Raw genomic sequence first — 23,218 nt, 5'->3', positions numbered from 1 at the left:
AAACTAAAGCTAATCACTACTAAAACACTAATTCTACTCCATTTATAGATGCAACAGAAACCACTAGGAGAATGCAAGAGAAGACACACCGCTCCAATGACCGTCATGGGTGGTAAGAAGGAACTGAAGTGGCAGCAGGTTGGCAGGGCCCTAAATGCAGCGCCATGAAGGTGCAACTCCAAGGGGCACCGACCCAACAGGTACTGCCAGGGGAAAACCCTTCCAACAACTGTACATGCGGCGCATGCACACCTACTTGGAATCGACATGAACAAGCACTCAAAGAAGAACAATACCACTTTACACTATTATTTAAGCTAAGCAAACCTAGGCCTGGCAGGTATTTCAAGGTAATCCTCCAAAAAAAAAAAAAAAACCCAAGTAAAGTGCTGCAAAGGAGTGGCCCTGGTAATTTAGTAGGCGGATTTGCCACATAAATACAGGTGGCTTTTAGCCAACGTGGAACCAGTATCCCATGACTCTGTTGGGATATGCTGTCTTTCTGATAGGCAAAACCTACAGCCCACAAAACCATTCAAGAGCCTATGGATATTTTTGTAAAAATAGAGTTGAGAACTCTAGAATCCTGGTAGAAATTAAATAATGACATTCTGTCTATTTAAGATTTCTCCAGTAACTGCAAAGGGAGAAGTTATTCTTCACTTCTACCAGAAGAGGAGAAATGTGATGCTGATGGCTCTGAATGACTGTCTCATTCCACTCAAGTAGCAGCTGCACTTCAGAGATATAAGAGTGATCCCTATGCATCTACTGCAGCTATTTGGTCCCTCACTGTGAGGTAAGGAGGTCATTTTACCCCCTAGAGAAGTAAGGCATAAAGATACTACGGACTCGTCTACACCAGGAAATTTACTAGCATAGTTATACCATATGTCCTTTGTGCATACTCTTATTCCTGAATAACTGTCCACATACGGATTTATACTGCTATCCCTATGGTGGTAAAATTATACCAGTAAATTTCCCAGTTTAGACAAGCCCTTAGTGACTTGCTCAAGGTCACCCAGGAAGAGCAGGGAATTGAACCCAGGATCACCAAGTCCCTAGCTACCACACTAACCTTAGGGCTATCCTTTCTCAACACACACTTAGTAAAGCACTTTGAATCCTTTTGATGAGATATACTAAAGTTAATATATAAAATAGCATACATATATTTTCAGTGCTAGAAAAAATTACATTAACTTACCTTGATGCCGATCTAGATCTTGATTTTCTGTTATCAGAAACATGTCGTTTAACTTCCTGAACACTGGGCTGTTCCACCTCCATATCCTAAAATGCCCCACAAGTTAAAATGCTGTAATTACCGCAAGTATTAATTTTATTCCAGTTTGTGACTAGACTCAATTAGTCTACCAAACAAGTTACATGAAATTAGATTCATAGTTAGATATCTAGAATCAAACATATGATTTTTGTCCAAAACAGATTTTACTGTTTTATTCACTAGCGCGAAAAATTTTAATAAGCACAATACATTTGTGATAAATACTATTAATACATCAACATTTTAAAAACTCATACAAAACTTAAATTTTGAAATTGTTGATTTTTCTCCAAGCTTAGTTAATTTCAGCATGTTATATTGTTAGGTATAATAAATGTTTCTACAGTAAGAATGGGGTACAAATAACTAATGACAGTCAAGCTAAAAAATCCTTGTTGATTTTTTTTTTAAAACCTATTGTTGTTACAAGTTATGTCCAAAGTCACCTGGTCCATGTCTCACAATGTGTTCCACAACAGTAAGCCCCAATAGTAAAAGATATTTGCTCTAACTGCCAATTCAAATTCTCCACTTATAACTCTAAGTATTTTGTTTGAACATTTTCTTTTAATTGAGCACCAAAAGATTAAACCACTGGCAAAATATATTATGCACGAAGGGACACGCACTCCTTCTTGCGGGGAGGAGACTAACGAGCTCTTCTGGGCCTGTTCAGCACAAATGAGGCACACCTGCAAGGTTTGTTATGCCTGGAAGGGTGAGCTTAGAGAGAAAACCTGCCACAGGAAGAAGCGGTGAACAGGAGGAGGACTGTTCCACATCAGAGACTGCTGACAGCAGAAACAGGCCAGCTGAGAGGGAGACGGTGAAACTGCCCCCTTACAAAGGAGCTCACACCCCAAGAGGAAGACCTGGAGGTAGCCCCCATTGAAAGACAACAAACCTGCTGATAGACTAAACCCAAAGGGCTGAATCCAGAAAGGCTGCCTGATATCCAGACCACTTTTGCCTTTGGTTTCACACAGATTCTCCTCTCTCACAAGGGAAAAAGAGAGGGGAGAGGACCTTTCTTTTGTCTGTTTTACTCAGAGAACTCCTCATGTGCTACCAATTGGGGAAGAACAAACTGGAAGCGGGGTCTCGAGGGAGCCCCTGCCCCCCAGTCTGCCACAAGGGAACTCTGCTCTGAAATGTCTTATGAGGCCCAATGTGGGGCTCCCCATTCCTGCAGACTTTAAGCAAAGTCTATAGGAGGAAGTTATACTGGGTGGATTAGGGGCTTGCAGATGATATAATGGAATGACAGGAGAGTAGCGGGGAGTCTTATCCATATTTTAAGAACTTGAGGTTTAAATGCTTAACACACTTTCTCCTCCCTCTCCATTCAAAAGCAGGGAGCATGACTCCATCCTGCTCTTTCACATGCCTCCAAATCTTCCATCGTCCTCTCCATATTCCTTTTCTCAGACTTTTTCTACTATCAGGTCTCTGGTCAGAGATACCTACAAGGAAGGCAAGGTGTCATTTCCATGAACTGGGAGATGAAATGTTATCAAGCAACCACAGACCCAGTCTCTCATTGTCAAGCAACCATAGACCCAGGGTAAAACAAACATAATTATGTTCATTTAGTCTGGCCAACTGAATGAAGTTACCTGCCTTTCTTAGAGCTAGAGGAGTAGCAAAGGTCAAGCTTATTGATGCCTGAAACAAATAAATTGATCAGCAGAATCCCCAACTCTTAGAAGACAAGCTTTCTGCAGTTCAGTTTTCTCTCCTCTGAATACACAGCCTGAAACCTTAATTTTGCCATATGAAGCTGAAATTATTAAACTCAAAATGTGTTCTGCAACAGTAGGGTGGGGGGTAGGTCTCACCCTAAATCACAGGGGATGCGGTTGTGAGGAGCCATGTGTCTCATGACTTTCCCAATTGCCTACAATCCCAGATAACGGAGGCTCCTCTTGAATTCTCATGGAAACTATTTTTCCTCCGATTTGCATTTGATCAGGTAAGCAACCCTAATAAACCAGATAGTAGGAATTTTAGACAGAAGTTTTCCTCACTCATGTTTCTAGATTTATTCCACCTTCTCAGGGATTCAAAAACTTCAGTGAGGAAGGTGATCTCTGAAGAGAGACCAGGCACTGATTTTATCTACAGAAGAAATGCCTGGAAAAACCTACTGTAAATGATGGTCCACTCAGCTGCAGGTGAGCAATAAATCATCAATTCCAGATGAATGGCTTGCCAAATAGTTGCAGCAGGGTGTTTGTGTAGCCTCTGAACCAACTGTTCGATTTGTCACTGTATTTTTATTTTACATGATTGTAGCACCTAGGCGCCTCAGTCCTGGAATTGTATTAGCATTGTAAAAACAATGAATAAAAAGACAGACCCTGCTCCAAAGAATTTACAATCTAAGTCTGCAGGAAGAATGACCCTTTCAAGATGTGCACAGAACCTGAATCTTAGGTGAGTTAAGCCCCACAAAAATGATTAGGAGCATTTGTCCCAGATGATCACAAAAGCGTGTTGAAGAATCTGGATCATTCTCCAGGAGTTCTGAATCACCTTCTGTCTGCTCCAAAACCTGAGGTGGTTGTCATCCAAGGGACCGAAATGTATATACCCTCTTATTTGAGGAAGGTAAATACGGCCACTAAAATCTTGGGAACAAACATGGAACTGACCAAAAAGGCCAAAGGTGGGGGTAGGGGGAAGAAATACTGAAAATGGTGGTGATCTCAGTAATTACAGGTACTAGAAACATGATAGATTAATGGAAACAACCAAGAATCAATTTTTTTTTTTTTTAATATAGCTTCACAACATAAACAACCCCTTTGCTGGATGTCCTGAACGAAGAAAAAGGGTCGCAATCCACAAGCATGCATCTTACTGCCAGAATTTACAGGAAACAGGACCCAGATTGGGATGGACCCCCATCATTATTTTTGGGAACCAAGGCAAATCTTAAATATCAAACTGCCTCTTCAGGGGGTGGGGCAGGTGAAATTGCATACAGGGACAGTTGGTGGTGAACCAAGTCCTAAAGAGCTGCCCATTTTCTTGGGCTGAAGGGAAGCAAATTAGGGACAAGAAATTTGGTTAGAGGGGATAAAAATGAGGGAGTCACATTGCACAATGTCCAACACATACTGGGGTCCCAAGTGGATTTAGTTCAAGCTGACAGAAGAAACCTTTGCAAGCTGGCTCTGATGGGGAGGCAAAGTCAGAATCAACACTCCTTCTGCTCAGTGGCTCTTAAGAAGTAATCTCTTTCTCAAGCAGAAAGAAAGGATTGTTTCTAGCATTTGCCAGTACCCCTGAAGTTCTTAACCTGAAGAAAGCAATCATTTTTGTCTTTGTGCACAGAAAGCTTGTTCACATTCAAGGCCTCAACAATTAACTTTTTGTAATTATAAAGGGAGCCTGAACCAGATAGATTCTGAAGGTAGCATATGTCCCAGAACTGCAACTGAATGTATTATATCCTGGTTATCGTGGTGGAACAGAATAAAGAGCATGAAAAAATTCTTGTGATATCACAGGCTGCATCACAAATTGAGAACATTTGGTACAGATTCCAGAGCCTCTTTTTTGTAATCACGTTGTTTTTTGGCTCTCCATTTGGATGATTTACTGTCTTTAGTAAAAGAAAGGGAAACCCTGGAGGTGACTACACAGGCTATAAGTACACACAAGGCTGCTGAGAATGCAATCAATCTCCTTTCAGAGAACGTTCAAGTCTTATCCCTAGATTCTTCAGTGAAATTTTTCCTTCAAAGTCTTTCATGGATAAAGTCTTAGAATCCATTTTAGAGATGGCAAAATTTTGACTTCTTGTATTTAAGAACTTTATATAATTTAAGTCAGAATTTTCTCACTCACTGATCACTTCTCTAGAAGAAGCCAGCCACTTTGAATCCACAATATCCTTCAAACCCGGATATAAGGGAACTATCCCTTCCCTACTATTTTTCATTTTAAGGGGAATTTCTTGGAATTTTTGGGTCACCTCTATTTCAAATATCTTGTTAATCTTTAGAATGAGCTCATTCATATAGTTTACCTCCAGAATTAGAATCAGACTGATATTGCTGCAAGGACTTTGAGGAGAGAGAATATTCCTGCAGCTTGATGGGGGAGGAGGGAGAGATGAGAAGAGGTAAACAGACTGGCTGAAATCCAAATCCAAGGCTTTTCCCAAAGAGAAGCAGGAAAAAGGTACGCATTGTGGTGCAGTCTCTACTGAAGCACTTTGGCACCTAAACTTCTATCAAGTGAGCTGCCTCCATGAACACCTCTGGGCATGGTTACTTTCAATAGTCTGACAGATTGCTTGCTAGTGCTTTTAAACTTAAGAGCCTAAAATTGTATTAAATGGCAAGAGTCCTCACCTGCTGATGTGTTTTCTGTATGTGTGGTTCAGTCTGTACTGGGAAAGGAGATTGGAAAGTTTGCTGCACGGCTGGTGTTGGCGGTATAACAGGCTGAGTCATGGGAGGAAACTGTGGGGTAGGTAGAAGTCCAAAACTTGGCATTTGTCCATTAGGAGGGAGCGGGACCTTTAGGGGGAAAAAAGGTTCATTTTCAGTCTCAGTGAAAAAATTACTACTTTAACAATAATGATAAGCTTGGCTTGATTAATGGAAAGCTGCACATATTTTGCTCAGAGCAGCATTACAAGTTTTATATGAAAAAAGCACATATATACATTAGATATTTGTGTTCATACATGCATTTATATAGCTCCCTAGTTGTGTGGCCCCTTTCAAAACTCAGCTGAAAAATTTTGCATGCAATATGTCATTAGAATATGTAAAATACATTCACATGCACTCACAATGCAACTTAGTTCTAAACATTTTCTACTCTAGGGGACTGACAAGGCTCTGATGTTGCAAACACGTTTAATTTTCCATATGTAAATACTGCAATTGAAGTCAATGGAACCACACATGAAATTAAGGATATGTGTAAGTAGTTTACCAAAGCTAATGGTGTATACAAATGTTATTTCTTCATATTTAACAGATTTCCTTCCAGTTTCATGCATCAAAAATACTAAATGATTCCGTAGGAAGAGCAGACATTCTAAACATGTATTAATAAAAGTAACAAATTTCAAAGGAAATAAATCTCAAAAGTTATTCAAAGCTACCTGATGATGCATTGGATCTTGCTGCATTCCCATCAGCCGCGGTTGAAATGGGTCTATATTTGGGAGCTGTGGATATACTGGCTGTTGCATACCTTCTCCTGGAAATCCACTGAAAAAAACCAGAATTACTCTGCAGCAGCAAGGCAATGTTAACATGTAAACATTCTGTTTTTACATTTAAATCTCATTGCTGCTTCAAATTTAGATAAAAATTTAGCTGAATACTCCATAGAAACCAATCATCCAATTATCGGAAGAGCTGGAAGTGATTTTTTTAGTTAAGGCTACCTAAAACTTTGCATTACAAGACCACATTTTCACCGATAACTTTGCCACGACTCTACCACAGATTTCCTGTGGGATGCAAGACAAGTCATTTAAACCAAACTTTTCAGTGTGAGTTCTCGTTTTCTGTCTGCCTAACCTGAGATAGCTGGGGTCTGATTTTCAGAAATGCTACATGCTCAACTGCAACTGGAATCGGGAAACACGGGAGCTGTATTTTAAACATTTAACATGTTATAAATACAAGTGCACTGAAAAAATCAGGTTCAATATGGCCTCAAGTGGTACAACCCAATATTAGTGGATACTTTTGATAGTTTTGGTCTTAATCTTTATGTGCCTTAGTTCCTACCTGTAAAATGGGAATACCACCACCAATTTCACAAGGGTGTTGTGAAGAGCAGTTCATTAATATTTGTGAAACATTCAGATGCTATGGAGACGAGCACCATAAAAGAGCTTGAGGAAATTAACAGTTCTGCATTCAGTGCGATGTTTGGGTCGCGTGTGACAAATAAGACATGAGGCCACATATTCAATATTTTTGTTTAGCTACTTAGTAGCTACCGATTCATTGAGCACCATCCAGCCTGTGCACTGAATGAGGCAGGGCCATTACAGGCAAAGTATGTAATCACGTAATTTAAGACTACCACAATGCGTACGGACAAAGAGGCCAAATTGCAGTTGCACACGAATTAAGGATGCACTTAACTGAGTGCTTAAGGTTGCAAACTCAATTTTCTTTTAACAATTCTGTGTTCCTTCCACAGCCAGCAAAGCAGTCAAATTAATTTTATTAATAAAAAAATGCCTTGAAATATCCAGCTTTAAAAAATACAAAACTGAAATCTTGTACCTATAACTAGATGAGCTGTTAGATAATTTACAGAACAGATTCTTCACCCAATTCTGTGACATGCCAAACTCGTACAAGTACCGTTGAAATAAAAATAATGTAGTCAAACAATTAACAATATCTAAACTTACAGACTCTTTATTTCTATATTGTCATAACCTAGAATTTTAATTGAAGCTTTCTTGTATTCATATGAATCTTATTACTTTGATTTTACCGCACATCACAAAACTTACAATGGTGGTTGAGAAATGGAAGGAGACGAAGTTGAATCCTCTTTCTTTGAGTCTTCTACTGCTTCTGGCTCATCATCATAGTCAAATCGATCTAGCAGCTTCTGAAAAAAGTTACATTGAGCCAACTCCACTTTCCTCAACATTTTATAGTGAGCAGTTAAACTATTTCTATTACATGAAGGATATAAATGTCTGACTATAAAATTTTAGCAACTCTGGGAACTAAAGGCGGAAAATATTTACTCAAGGAGCAAAGAAAGACAGTTACCTTTTTTCGTAACTCGTGTTCTTTGAGATGTGTTGCTCATGTCCGTTCCATTGTAGGTGTGTGTGCTCACCACATGCACCTGTGCAAAAAGACTTTTCCCCTCAGTGGTATCCATAGGGACCGGCTCTGGTGCCCTCTGGAGTGGTGTGCACATGCAGCAGTATAAGATGCACTGCCGGCTCCCCCCCACTCTCAGTTCCTTCTTTCCGGAAACTCTGACAGTGGAGAAGGAGAGTGGGTCATGAAATGGACATGAGCAATACATCTCGAAGAACACTAGTTAAGAAAAAAAGATAACTGTCTTTTCTTCGAGTGCTTGCTCATATCCATCCTATTGTACGCAACTCCCAAGCAGTACCACTGGAGAAGCAACACAGCTCTGCCAAATCCAAAGTCATCTCTTACTTGCTGGGTGATGGCATAGTGAGTCATGAACGTGTGTACCGAAGATCACATTGCAGACCTGCAGATGTCCTGGATAGGGACATGCGCCAGGAAGGCTGTCGAGGACACTTAAGCCCTGGTCGAATGGGCTTTCATTATAGGTGGTGGCTTGGCCTGAGCCAGCTCATAATAGGTCTGGATGCAGGTGGTGATCCCATTCGAGACCCTCTGCGAGGACACCAGGAGACCCTTCATCCTGTCCGCTGTTGCGATAAAGAGCTGGGTTGACCTATGAAAGAGCTTAGTGCGCTCCAGGTAGAACGCTAGGGCGTACCGGACATCCAAAGTGTGTAGCCGCCTCTCCTCATTGGTCAAGTGGGGCTTCGGACAGAACACCGGAAGGAAGATATCCTGGTTGACATGAAAAGGGGACACCATTCTAGGCAGGAAAGCCGAATGAGGTCAGAGCTGGACCGTGTCCTTGTAGAATACCATATACGGACACTCCGAAGTGAGGGCCTTAATCTCGGCTACGCACCTCACCAAGGTAATGGCTACAAGGAAAGCAACTTTCCACAACAGATGGGAAATGGAACAAGAAGCCATAGGCTCAAAGGGCGGGCCCTTGAGCCTAGAGAGGATCAGATTGAGGTTCCATTGGGGAACTGGGTCTCAGATTGGTGGGAAGAGCCTTTCAAGGCCCTTTAGGAACCAGACAGACATCTCATGCGAGAACACTGATTTACCCTGAACACATGGGTGGAAGGTCAATATGGCTGCCAAGTGCACCTTGATAGAAGAAAGCGTGAGGGCATGGTGCTTTAGGTGGGGCAAATAATCTAGAATGGACTGCAGAGATGACCGGGTCAAGGAGATGCTACGCTCCAACACCCAGCAGAAGAACCGCTTCCACTTTGCCAAGTAATTAGCCCTCCCCAGAGCGTGCTGCTTTCCAAGAGAACCTGCTATACCTGATTAGAACAGGCCTGTTCCTCTGGGTTCAGCCATGCAGCAGCCAAGCCAGGAGATGAAGAGAGGAAAGATTTGGGTGAAGGAGCCAACCGTGGTCCTGTGAGAGTGGATCCAGGCAGCTGGGCAGTGGCATGGAGCAGCCACAGCCAGATCCATGAGTGTGCCGAACCAGAGCTGCTGAGGCCATGCCAGGATGATCATAATAACTCACGCCTTGTCCCTTTTGATTTTTGATAGGACCTTGCTGATCAGTGGAATTGGTGGGAATGCGTACATCAGATCCCCTGCCCATGACAGGAGGCAGGCATCGGAAAGGGTGCCCCTGCTGAAGCCTTGGAGAAAGCAGAACTGACGACACTTCTTGTTCGGTCTGGTGGCGAACAGATCCATTTAGGGAGCCCCCCACTTCTGGAAGAGCACCCGGACGACCTCCAAGTGGAGTGACCACTCGTGGTGAGATAAAAAAAGGACATGCTGAGGCAATCTGCTAGCATGTTTCAGACACCGGGGAGATGCGAAGCTTCCAGATAGATTGCGTGCTGGATGCAACAGTCCCACAGGAGGAGTGCTTCCTGACAGAGACCTGACAAGTGCACTCCCCCGCCTGTTGACATAGAACATCGTGGCCGTGTTGTCTGTCAATACCTGTACTACCCCACTGGACAACTGTAGCAGGAAGACACAGCAGGCTAGGCAGATGGCTCTGAGCTCCCTGACGTTTATATGTAACACCAGCTCATCTGGAGACCACATCCCCTGGGTCCGCAGCGTATTAAGATGTGCTTACCAACCGAGGTCGGAGACATCCAATATCAGGGAGACCGTGGGCACTCAAACGGCACTCCTTCCAGCATCAACCCTGGGTCAGTCCACCACTGGAGAGAGGTAAGCACCTTCAGTGGGATCATGATGACCGTGTGCAGGTGATCCCTGGATGGGGAATAGACTGTCACTAGCCACAATTGAAGGAGCCGCAGTCTGAGCCTCGCATGATAGACTATGTAAGTGTACATTGCCATGTGACCCAACAATCTGAGGCAGACCCAGCGCACGGTGAGCAGATGTGTGGAGTTGCTGTCAACAAGATCGGATGTTGTCCTGAACCTCTCCTGTGGCAGAAATGCCCTGGCTCAGGTAGAGTCGAGTACCGGTCCGATTAATCCCAGTCCAAAGGATAGAGTTTATGTTGATTTTTGCTCGTTTATCAATGGGTCGAGGGCATGGCACGTAGCTTGCAGCAGGGTGACACTGAGCTGGACCTGGGTCCTGGAGCAGCCCTTGATGAGCCAGTCGTCGAGGTATGGGTAAATCTGGATTACCACAACGTTTGAAGTAAGCCGCCACCACTGACATGCACTTGGTAAACACCCTCAGGGCTGTTGCTAGAGTGAAAGGGAGCACTGCAAACAGGTAATGGGCAGTCCCAACTGTGAAGCGCAGGAAAAATCTGGGTCTGTGGAATATCGATACATGGAAGTAAGCATCCTTCAAGCATCCAAGGGTGGCGTACCAGTCTCCTGGGAAGGAATGATGGAGGCCAGGGAGACCATGTGAAACTTCAACCTCTTGATATACTTGTTGAGGTCTCGCAGGTCCAGGATGGGTCTTCAACCCCCCTTGGCCTTTGGGATTAAAAAGATAACAGGAGTAAAAACCCCTTGCCCCTGAAATTTAGGGGGACTTCCTCCACAGCTCCCACCTGCAGAAGGCCTGCACCTCCCAAGTGAGCAGATTCATGAGAGGGATCCCTAAAGAGGGATTGGGGGGCAGGGACGACAACGGGATGGACAGAAATAAATTGAAGGGTATAACTCTGAGCCACAGTGCTGAGAACCTATTGGTCCAATGTTGTAGAGGCCCAAGCAGGGAGGAAAGGGAACGAGGTTGGAGAAAAGCCAGGAAGCAGGATCCAGGACACAGGCTGGAAAGGTTGCCCTTGAGCGCACCCTCAAAATGCCTGCTTACCACCCTGTTGGTTGTGGGTGGAACTTGAATGAGTGGAGGATGCTGGCTAGTGGCCTTGCTGGCACTTATAACCCTTGCCCTTCTTGTGGAAGGGCTCTGACTGAGGCCGACTCCCCAACCTTTGGGACTGTTCCAGCTTAAACCGCTTCCTTGCTGGCCCCAGGGTGTACAGGCCAAGGTCCATAGGGTTGCCCTTGAGTATTTTAGGCCAAGCAATTTGGTATCTATTTGTTCAGAGAATGGTGCCAGGCCATCGAACGGAAGGTCCTGGATCACCTGCTGAACCTCCGTCAAAAGGCCTGAGAATTGTAACAGGACACTCACCTCATGGAGATAGTTGAGACGATGGTTTGGGCCGCAGAGTCCGCCACATCTGAGGCCGCTTGGGGGCTGCCCTTGCCATCACCTTGCCCTGATTGAGGATTGCCAGGAATTCCTGCCTGGGCTCCTCAGGCAGCGAATCTGAAAATTTGGCCATGGACCGCCAGATATTAAAGTCATAGCAGCCAATCAAGGCCTGATGGTTGGCCATTCGCAGCTGGAGGCTGGAAAATGAATAAATTTTCCTTTCAAAGAGATTAAACCTCTTTGCCTCTTTATTTTTGATCTTTGAACCTGGCTGATCCTGCCTGTCATGCTCATTGACTGCAGACACCACCAGTGAGCTTGCAGCAGGGTGAGCATACAGGTATTTGTAACCCTTAGAGGCACATGGTATTTATGTTCTGCCCACTTGGAAACAGGGGGCAGTGACTAAGGCATCTGCCACAGAGTCTTAGTAATTTTTGCCACTCCCTCGTGCACAGGCAATACCACCCTGGCAGGAGCTGCCAAACTTAGCACATTGAAGAGGGAGTCTGAGGACTCCGCCAACTCCTCGGCTTCAAGCCCCATGTTTGAGGCGACCCTCTTTAAGAGCTCTTGATGAGCCTTGGAATGGGGGACTGGGTGAGAGGCTCCGTAATCGCTTTGTCAGACGAGGATGAAGAGGAGGCGGGTACCAGTGGGTCTTCCATCTCCATCACCTCCTCCACGGGCACCTCCACCGTGGCTGGGTGACCCTGAGGGGTCTGCTCTAGGGTCACATCTGTGTCAGCAGGCAAGGGGGGAGCGAGACCATAGCTGACCGCTTTTCTGAAGCCCCCAAGGCCGACCTATGCCCCTGTGAAGGCTGTGGAAACCTCCAGGGATTCCAGAGGTACTGGGAGCTGGCCACTGGTCCTGAGGCCATGCTACACCAGGTGGTGCTGTGGGGAAAGCCAGTGCCCCGATGGATGGCTCTGACCAGCTGGCAGGGATTCCTCCTCACTGTCAGACCCCGAGAAGGAAGGTCCACATCGGGCGACCAGGATGGTGCTGAGGCCGTCTGTCTACCCCTTCCATTGTTGCTGACCTCAGAGCTCCACTGAGGATCTGCATGAGGTTGATGACCCCTTGTGCCGTAATCCCAGTAATTGGTGGAGGCACTCGGCAGATCAGTGACAGTAACCCGGAGATCTACACCGATGCTTAGTGAGCAATTAGTTGAGCAGCAACAGGAGTGAGTGGGCTCCTTCGCCAGGGATCGTCAGCATGCCTGTGGCGAACTGTACTGGCATTCCAGCGACCGGTAACAGCTCCCTGGACTGGCGGCTCAAACCGCTGGAGCGGTGTCATACACTGGGAGAGCAGCTTGGGCATTCCCAACCCCGGGGCTGTGGGAACGGGTGCCGCATCTCTGAGAGTCTGCACTGTTCTACTGGGGATTGCCTTCTTGAGCCCGAGGAGCGCTGCCTGGAGTCTGGGGACTGACATCCAGGACTCTGATGGGTGGGCCAACCCATGACCAGGATGTGGTGGCTCTGCACAGGCAAGGGCTGGCAGGACACTTCCTGTGGTGAGGAGCAGTGCCGCACTGATGGGGACCATTGGAAGGGTCCCAAGGCAGATTTTCCCCTGAAACGGAACACTTCCGTGGCCGGCACCAGTAGGGACAATGGCCTTTGCAGCCTGAAAGGCCTCTGGTGTGGATGGCACTACCAGGTGCCGAATGCATCTGTCGCTTCCTGGGGTGGCAGGCTAGTCCTGGAGTGGGCTAGGCCGCTCAGCGGGAGTTGTGGCTCGACCTTCGTCTGGAGGTGAAGGGCTGTCCCTCATGGGTCTTTGCTCCCCTCTGGACCTCTCCTTCTCTTTACAGGACAAGACAACGTCCGCTCCCAGCCTTTCTTTGCTTTCTAGCTGGTACCAGGGAGGGGGACCAATGCCCATCCGCAGTCTGGCGCCAGTGGCACACTCTGCACCAAGGCCATGGTGCTAAAAGTGGAGTCCGATCTAGACGGCTCTGGTGCTGGTTTAAGTACTGACTCCATAAGGGGCGTTTGGAGGCGAATGTCCCACTCCGTTTTTGGTCCCAGGTTTAAAACTTTTACAAATGCAACACTTGTCACTAATGTGGGTTCTCCCATGCACTTCAAGCAGCTACTGTTACGGTCACTGACTGGCATAGGTTTTCTGCAACAGTCACAGGGTTTGAAGTCACGTTAAGGACTACAAACTAACACTAAACTACAGTAAGGGAACTAAATGCTAACAACTTTTAGACAACTATATATATCAAAATTCACAACGAGCAGTTGAGGGGAGTAAACTTGCTGAGGTAAGGTGATGTTCGAGCACCATCACTGGTGATAAGTAACTGAGGGTGGGGGGAGCCAGTAGCACACCTTATATTGCGGCATATGCGTGGCACTCCAGAGGGCACCAGAGCATGTCCCCTACGGATACCAAGGAGGGAAAAACTTCTGGCACTAATGCACGTGGCGAGCACACACACCTACAACGAAATAGACATGAGCAAGCATTCGAAGAAAAGTAAAGTTTACTTAAAGAATAGATCTAATTGTTCAAAACCAGTTTTATTCAATTTTTGAAAGCAAAAGGTCTATCCTTAATACAGGAAAACAAGAAAACCAGTGATTTGGAAGTCAAGGGACCAGAGGGAGTTCTGGTTTTTTTGTTCTAGCGTTGGACATTTGGGGGTGGGTGCACACCTCTTCACACAAAACATCACTTGGAATATTTCAGAGCTCAAGGTGAAGTCCATGTGGCCCCCAACAACTAGAGTTTTTCAGAGAGTCCCTGGCTTTGGGGCAGGGCACAGACATCCCAAAACTGGGGATCTGCACTGACAACTCTCAAAGGTGAACTTAAAGTCCTGTATTTCCATCTTCCTATTAGTTACTATGTTAAAATGATCATTATAAATGCAAAGAACAACAAAGGACTTACCTTATCAAAAGAAGTTTTTTGCTCAGGGGGTGGGAAAGCAGCTTTTTGTTCTGGTGGTTGTGTTGTCGGAGTCTTCAATTGAGCAGTAATAGCCTGAACCTGAGCCATCACAGTATTATCTATGACTGGAGACTGGGGTTTTGGAGGCTGCTGAAAAGTCTGAAGAATCTGCTGAAGCTTAACAGAATAGATATTAAATCAAAATGAGTTTCTTTTTCAAAAAATATTTTTGAACTCTTGTCAACAGAATACAGACAGAATGTAAGACAGATACAAATATCAAAATGTACACTAGGCAAGGTGGTTAGTTTTAAGAGGAGGTGACATACTTGTGTGCAGGTATAGCACTCATTTGTTTACTCTTGATAGTTATATGGGTACCAGCAATGAATTTGTTGGGCGGGAAGTCACTAGGAACCAAAAGGAGATTCATACAGACCCTTTTGATATGTGTGGCCCTGCTCATCTTCCCGAGACAATCAATTATGTTCCTCCTAAAAATAAATTCTCCCTACAAGCCCCACCAGAGCTCAATGGTTTAGTTTTTGCACTCTAGCCCCAGTAAAGTTAGTAAAATGGTTGCTAGTGCAGAAGGTGAACAATGCCCTACATGCAATTTATTAGTCACAGGGGTTGTCTGTTGTAGCTGAACAGATGAAAGCAAATATACACAGTCATGACAAATATGAGAGAACAGTATGAACAGAGTGAATACTGCCATAAATCCAGGTTGGAAATTTTGTTTGCTCTAATTCAGAGGAGAATTTACAAACTGAGTAATTCAGGTCAAAAGCAAATTCAGTGGATTAAAGTGGTCTCTCCCCTTAAGGGAAATATGGTGTCATCAAGAAAAACTTAACCTGATTTTCCAAAGCGTCTAAGTCTAAAAACCTATCAACATTAAAAAGAATGAATGGCAGGAATGAATTCAGAGAGCTTTTTTTGAATACAAAATCTAATCCAACGATCTAGGTAGAGAAAGGTTTCAGAGTAGCAGCCGTGTTAGTCTATATTCGTAAAAAGAAAAAAAAGAGTACTTGTGGCACCTTAGAGACTAACAAATTTTCCTTTTCTTTTTAGGTAGAGAAAGTTTATATGATCCACAGGCCACCTTCTAGTACTTCAGAAGCAAATGGATGATAGAGTGATCCTGCTCACTCTGCAAATATTTCATGAAGGGTGCTAAGAAAAACATAGCAGAGAAAGGGTTTCTGGATAATAAGTGCAATACACTATTCATTATATTGATAATTTAACAGTGAAGGTTATTGGAATGTGTCAGTGAATTTTCCACAAAAATATTGTCATTACTGGATGTTTTACTCATAAAGACCATCAAATGTTCAAATAAGTTACCTTAATTCTTAAATTCTGTATTTTTAAGGGTTTTATTTGGGGGAGGGGAGAGGTACAGTATTATAGATTTTGTATCAAGGCTGTAGAAGCAACTGCTGTAACTAAGTTAGGTGATTTGTGTGAGAATTCAAATTACAAGTGTAACTGAAATACAGGTAGCTTACCTGCTGTCCTTGTGTTGTCTGAAATAACTGAGCTACAGCTGCAAAGGCATCAGAACTAGGCAACTGTGATACAGTAGGTACTGAATTACCACTGACTTGGGTGGGTTCAGATAGAACCTTTGCTGGAGGGGGTGGTGAACCTGCAAGAGAATTACAACATTGAAAACCAGTCCACTACAATGTAAGATATTAACAGTCCACTTGTGTAATATAAAATATTTTACCTTCCAATGAAGAGATAATACTCATTACTTTGTAAACTTACCTATCCCCCTCAAAAGAATCACTGATGTACATTAAATTCAGCCAATCAATGCATCTGTATTCCAGTTTATACCGCTGTGATCTAGCCCTGACAACATGCTCTAACATTCCTTTAGGTATCCCATTTACTATTCAACACCTGCATGCTCTGTATTCAATGACAGAACTATGAATATTGGACCTCATAGAAGGGAGTCCAATGCATGAAACTTTCACCCAATGTTCCATTTATAGTATTACAATTTTTTTTTTTTTTAGAGGAGCTGAAGCTGAAAACTTACCTACTGAAATTGCACCAAACATTGCATATCAATACATTTGTAAAATAAGTTCCAATTGTAAAGTTTAAGTTTGACTATTCATTTTTTCATTCAATGATTTATTTTAGGTTCCTATCCAATGGTTTATTTAAGGAGAAACAATACAGTTTTCATGATTCATCCATCTAAGACAGAGCCATGTAGAAACTATTACAGGATCTGTTATGGCTATTAGTTTCTCTTAAACATCTCATTTAGTTTATTTCTTATGAGCAACTCTTTCCTGTTATATATTTCCTATACTGCTGTAGAAGGAACTAGCAGTAGTACAAGCCAAACTTCACATATAGAAGATGAAGTTCTCTAATGTAAAAACATCTTATACTACAACTTCCAGAAAGGACACAAATTCGCAATGTGTTTATTAAAAACTTATGTGATCAGTTCAACATATTTTAATATATTCATAGGAATTTAAGGAAAATCTAATAGCAAAAGCTATGTTTAGGACTTTGGTTTTTTAGTACCTGTCCTTTACACTTAATTCTTACACAAATGTTTTAGTGCTAGAAAATAAATTGATACATTTCATCCACAGCTCCTACACATTGTAAACATATAAATACATTTTATTGGGAAATGCACATTTTTTAATTGAAATAATATAAACTTCAATCCCTTTATACTTAAGGGATATGGTTAAACATTAAGTATCAGAAAAAAGTGAGAACTCTAAGAGATTCCTTATTATGGTTGAATACAAAATTAAATACAATAAAGATATTACTATATTGTTCTTAAGTGGGAAAACGATGCAAATATACCTGCTTCACAATATCGGAAAGAAAAGGTGGGTGAGGTAATAATCTTATATTGGAGCAACTTCTATTGGTGAGACAAGCTTCCAAGAGCTCTTCCTCGGGTCTGAAAAACTTACTCAGGCCTTGTCTACACTACAACATTGCTTCCGTCAATGTAAGTTACCTATTACGCTGACCCAATAACTCAACCACCGTGAGAAGCGTAGTGTTTAGGTCGATGTAGTTAGTGCAACGCAGCGTCCATGTAGACGCCACATTACTGTCATCCCCTGTGGGCTGTCAGCTCCGTGGCAGGTAGGGGGGCTCCAGCTGTCAGTGCCCCCAAAAAGTTAAATCAGTGGAAGCACTCTGGGTGAGGACACGCACCTTTGACAGAGGTAGCATACTGTGGACATGAACCACCACAGTATGTTGACCTAACTTAGATTGACTCAATTTGTAGTGTAGACAAGGCCTGGGTAAGTTTCCCAGACCTGCGGAAGAGCTCAGTGTAAGCTTGAAAGCTTATCTCAATGGAACTTGATCCAATAAAAGATATTACCACTTCGTAGGTCTAATATCCTGGGACCAACACAGCTACAACAATATTGCATATCACAATGCCTGACTTATTTCTATGAACCTGTGGATCTGTTGACAGTTTAAATAACTGCAGTGTTGACTTACAGAAAGGGAAAGCAAACAACATTCTGAAAAAAATCTGTTTTCCCAGAAGTCAAATGGAAACATTACAAAATATTTAATCTTGCAATGTTACCAAGAGTGCGATTCTGCTCAGAAAAGTTGCATCTCAAGACTTGCTCACTGCGTGTATTCAGTTACACTGCTTGCTTATGGGACAAAAGTAAGTTTACTACTTTTTACTCTTTGCTGGATAGTCTCTGCAGTGCTATGACTGAGCTGGATTCTATTCCATGTAATGCATTAACAGAATTGTTTACTGCAGGCCAAATTATTTCCTCTCTTACACTTATGAAATCCCTCTGAAATCAGTAAGGTTGCACAGCTAAATCCGAGGGAAAGGAGTTTGGTCTGCTAGTTACCAGTGGCAGTACAGGAAAAGAAAAAAAAAAAAAATACAGATCACCGGTCACATCTCAGGGTGAGTTTTGCAAGGCTTTCAGTGAGTTACTAGGCATAGCAAGTGATGTGTCTCAGATTGGTTTTTCCTGTATGTTTAGGAAAAGTGACAAATAGGTGATGTCTTCCTAAACATTACTGAAAAACATTTCACAGAAATCTTGTGAGCTGACACCAAGGCTCACTTATACCAATTTAAACCATGTACAATACACTGCACACCATTCAACACCAACCCTGTATCAAAATAGAAGAACTGGGGAGGCGGGGTGTCAGAAGTGCAATCTGGTTATTCAGGATGAGGATAGATGTGTGCTGAATATGGTGGAAGGAGATAGCACAGAGAAGGCAAAAGATTGAGAAGGGGAACTGGAGAGTGGAGAATAGGTGGGGTGTTGAGTGACAATTATTTTCTTGCATTTTATGGCTAGCACCAATGTGTTATGCAGTCTAAATAACCTTGCCTCAAGATTTTTGTGTTGCAACAAATATGAGTCACTAAAATATGCTGTGTCAGTAATAATATTTTAATATACTTTAGGGCATGAAGTTTCTCCACTGTAAGATGTTCCACACTTTACTGAATCAGGTGCTTAAAGAAGGAACATGGGAACTACACACTGGGAAGTAATAATAAGTCTCACAGATACAAGAAGAAAATTAAGAAGGGAGTCATTTTTAGTGGGAACATTACTACCAGCACCCAATATGTCTATACATACACCTCTACCCCGATATAATACGAATTCGGATATAACGCGGTAAAGCAGCACTCCGGGGGAGCGGGGCTGCGTGCTCTGGTGGATCAAAGCAAGTTCAATATAATTCAGAACAACATTTATTCAGAACGTGTTCAGATTATTCTATATAATTTTTGTAGTAAAAGTGAATTTTGAAGTGTGTTAGTGAACTTGATTTACAAACATGAGGTACTTTTACCTTAGTGTACCAAACAACAAGTCATTGGTTCCATAACTTTTAATTTACAAGTTGTACTGACATTCGTACCTTCATTATTTGTAGCATTTTCTGCCATCGGGGCTGCACTACTAGTTCCTGCTGCCATATCCAGGAGAGGCTGAATGATCTCTATTTTAAACACTCCATTTTTCTGCCAAAGGTTCAGGACACGAACTATCTTGCTCTGTTCAGATAACAGAAAGTATTAATATAGAAAATATTCCTAATGCACAAGCTCTAAATTTAGTTATTGCACATAAGAAGAAAGGGGTAACTGGATCAGTGGTCTTGAAGCAGCATGCTCAAATTTTAGATGCAGCTCGATTCCTTGTTACACAGGTTAGCAGGATCCACACTACTAGACCCCCCCTCTTTTTTTTGATACACTGAAAGAACTTGTGCCACTCTCTAGCAAACTCCTCTGGCAAACCAAAAGAATAGCAGTTATAGACAATTAAGAGTTGCATCCAGTCATACAGCTATTCAGGAGATTTTGATGTGGTCTTTGGAAGAATCCCAGACGGGGAAGGCAGAGAAGAGCCAAGAAAAGGTGAGAAAGACAACAAAAATGCAGAAGTGAAGTGGGAAAGTCTGACAAAAGGGAGTGAAAGGAAGTGGAAAGAAAATGCTAGAACAGAGTTTTGAAGTCGGAGGGGAAAAAAAAAAAAAAGATTATCTGCATTTCTTTCAGCTACCAATCCAATTAACTGCAACAAGTCCCTCACAAGAAGGATGCCTGAAAAGGAAATAGTTTTGGCATGGTCTCCAACTGGACAAAGGCATGAACACAACAAATAGAGAATAAGTTAAAGATTTTTCATCATCAGGACCTCTGATGAAGTATACCACTACCCACACAAAGACAACTATGGCATTGCAGTCAAGGCACAGAACCACCAAATTAGCTTTCATATAAGCAGGAACACACAATTAAGAATTCAGCAATTCACAACATTTAAGAAGTTTTAGCTATACCTTGTCTTCAGATGGACAGAGATATAAATACTGGAATGTGGCAGTTATATTTTTAGAGAATCTTGGCCCAAAAACATCCTTGTCTGTTCCAAATTGGTGACGAGATTGACGAACAATAGAGTCAATAACATATAATCCAGGGACTTTATATTCTGGTTTGCACTGAAAAGAGATTGTTCCCAGTTATTGCAGGGTAGCATTTACAGTACTAACAGCGTAACCCTCTCTAATACCCCAATAGGTTTCAGAATCGCTACAAGCAACCTGCACCTTGTACTTAAGATTTTCCTGCAGGTCCAATAGAAAACTTGAATTCTACTATTTACAGTTCTCTTTTTACCAGTACTATAGGGCTGTACAAGGAGCTATGTCTAACACTACTAAATCTAATAGCAAAATGTGTTAGTAACCTGTATCCCAATATACAAAGTAGCTAAAATATTTATCTTTGAGATAGATTGGCATGGCAATACAATTTAAACTTGAGTAAAAGCACTTACATAAAGCAAATACTTAAAATATGATTAATCATGAACAATAGCTATCTAGGCCTTCCCACTAATTGAAAGAACCTACAGGAAAAAGAATGAACTGTAGCAAATCTATTTATACACATGATGCAGCAAAAGTTTTACTATTTAAATCAATTTTATACTAATTAATTTGGGGGGGAACAACATGGAGACTGAAATGAGTTAAGATAATAAATATATAAGAGGAAGTAGTGCATGAGATATTGATCTTAACAATGCAAAAAGCTAGTTCTGTTGTATGTAATAAAAAAGGTTGTAATAACTTGGAGAAAGAAGGACCACAAACAGTAGATACTATGAAATGCAAATTGTTTAATTAAGCAAATGTAGAAATCAAGAATGTAAAAAAAGATGACTTCCATGTATTACATAAGCATTGTGTCCTGTAATGTTTCTATAACTAAAATTAATTGGTGGCAGAGGTAGGGAGGAAGGAGATACTTTGGGACCTAGGGCAGAATAGAGGAAAGATGTTTGTGTGTCTTTATGTAGAAAAGATCCACTGGCACCAGGGTGTGCAAGTTAAATTTTCTGGAAACATCACTCATAACAGTAGTAGTAAAGAGACAAAAATCAACTTGAAAAATTAGAAGAATTTGCGTTTCAAGCACTATATCGATCCTTAAATCGCACTGACAATTTCTGTGGTTTTATAAAATCACACTTTTTTTCCATCTCCTGTTGCTGTGTGAAAAACTCACATGAACAGAGGGAAATGATTGACTATATACAAATTGCTGTCAAATGCACATAGAAAAAAAAGCTGAAAAAAGCCTTAACTAGTAATACTACAAGTATTACCTGTTAATAAAAAATAATGATAGAGCTGTGGATGTTTAAATGCCCAGTATCCCATTAAGTAAATATTAAAAATACTATAAAAGCACTTACCTTTTTGATAAACTTCTCTACTATCTGGACGACATGCTTGTAGAGCTGCAAAAGAGATATGTGATCTATTTAATCATGATCTGATTTACAGTGATGTATGATTTCAGAGGTATTTAAAATTATTTGTACATATTAACAATTTGGAAAACAAATATATTCTAGTATGTGATGCACTTCATATCTCAAACATTCATTTAAAAGTTTGCATGAAGAAAACTGACCTTGCCATTGGAAGCATTTCACATACATTAAATGAAGACAGTACTATTGTGACAACTACTTTTTCCTTTGTTTTTATTAAATTTGATGCAATGGGATGTAATTGCATGCTACAACATTTTGATTTTATCAGATACAAATCATGACAAGACTGCAAACCATAGCATCAGAAAATGTCATTTTCTTAAAAGCAAGTATGTGTTACAGTTTTGCAGAGATACTGGCAGTATAACTCAAGATAAAGAACGTTCACTCACTTTCCTTTGAAAAAACCTCCAAAAATAAAAAAAAAAATCTTTACCACGCTATAAAATTTTAGAGATCATGTAAAAGATATGCATTTTTTAGAAATCAAGTACAATCCAAAAATAATGCTACTGGTATTGTCTGAATTTGTGCTCTATTTCCGTTTTTCTTTACCTTAATAGCTTTAATGGCAGCTTTAGTAATGAGAATCATCTTTGCTCGGGAGATAGGAGGTTTCATCTCCATGAGTGAAAAGAGCTAAACAGAGAAAATAAATATTAAAAATTCTGAAGGAAGCAAGCAAGTCAGTCAACATAACAGTCAATGCAGGTTCCTGGCAACTGTCATGCAATCAAGCTTGTGTTATAACAAGGCCTAAAATCAAGAGATTAGCCACTTCAACAAGGCAATTACTAAATTGAAAGCCAATGTCTGAAGTTGTACAATCAATGTCAAGTTTTGGGGGTTTTTTTTAAAGCTCCATCCATGGATTTAGCAGCTGTCAGAAGATTTCATGTGTGTGACTTACCAGTTATGAAACTAGGTACACATTAATTCCCAAATTCTAAACTATTTAATGGAAACAATCTGAAACCAAGGGAATAAACTGTAGTTTGACTTAAAGTTAATTAACCTGATCATCAGTTTGAGCTTGATCTTGCAGTTTATACTTCTACATAGCTCTGGAGTCCAAAAAATGTTTTCCCATGAGCATAAATTTTTAACCATTGAGACCATCACAAACCAATATCCCATCTCCTATTCATCCTGTTACATATAGGTATAGCAGCGTA

General features: G+C 41.8%; 1 protein-coding gene across 2 annotated transcripts in view; it reads right to left on the bottom strand.

Moving 5' to 3' along the window:
- SCAF4 (SR-related CTD associated factor 4) overlaps positions 1-23,218 on the bottom strand; it is a 79,775-nt gene that overhangs the window by 28,051 nt on the left and 28,506 nt on the right. The window contains exons 2-11 of one of the 2 annotated variants that reach the window (XM_038387760.2): positions 22,599-22,682; positions 21,960-22,004; positions 20,536-20,697; positions 19,609-19,744; positions 16,176-16,315; positions 14,656-14,832; positions 7,800-7,897; positions 6,420-6,528; positions 5,656-5,823; positions 1,211-1,296 (exon numbers count right to left, since the gene is read on the bottom strand). In XM_038387760.2, the coding sequence (XP_038243688.1) occupies positions 1,211-1,296; positions 5,656-5,823; positions 6,420-6,528; positions 7,800-7,897; positions 14,656-14,832; positions 16,176-16,315; positions 19,609-19,744; positions 20,536-20,697; positions 21,960-22,004; positions 22,599-22,682 (1,205 nt within the window). Of the gene's footprint in view, positions 1-1,210; positions 1,297-5,655; positions 5,824-6,419; positions 6,529-7,799; positions 7,901-14,655; positions 14,833-16,175; positions 16,316-19,608; positions 19,745-20,535; positions 20,698-21,959; positions 22,005-22,598; positions 22,683-23,218 lie in introns of both variants that reach the window. The other variant, XM_038387759.2, reaches the window with a different exon arrangement.

Source organism: Dermochelys coriacea, chromosome 1, assembly GCF_009764565.3.
Source record: "Dermochelys coriacea isolate rDerCor1 chromosome 1, rDerCor1.pri.v4, whole genome shotgun sequence".
Lineage (NCBI taxonomy): Eukaryota > Metazoa > Chordata > Testudines > Dermochelyidae > Dermochelys > Dermochelys coriacea.
This window is presented reverse-complemented; position numbering and strand designations above follow the sequence as displayed.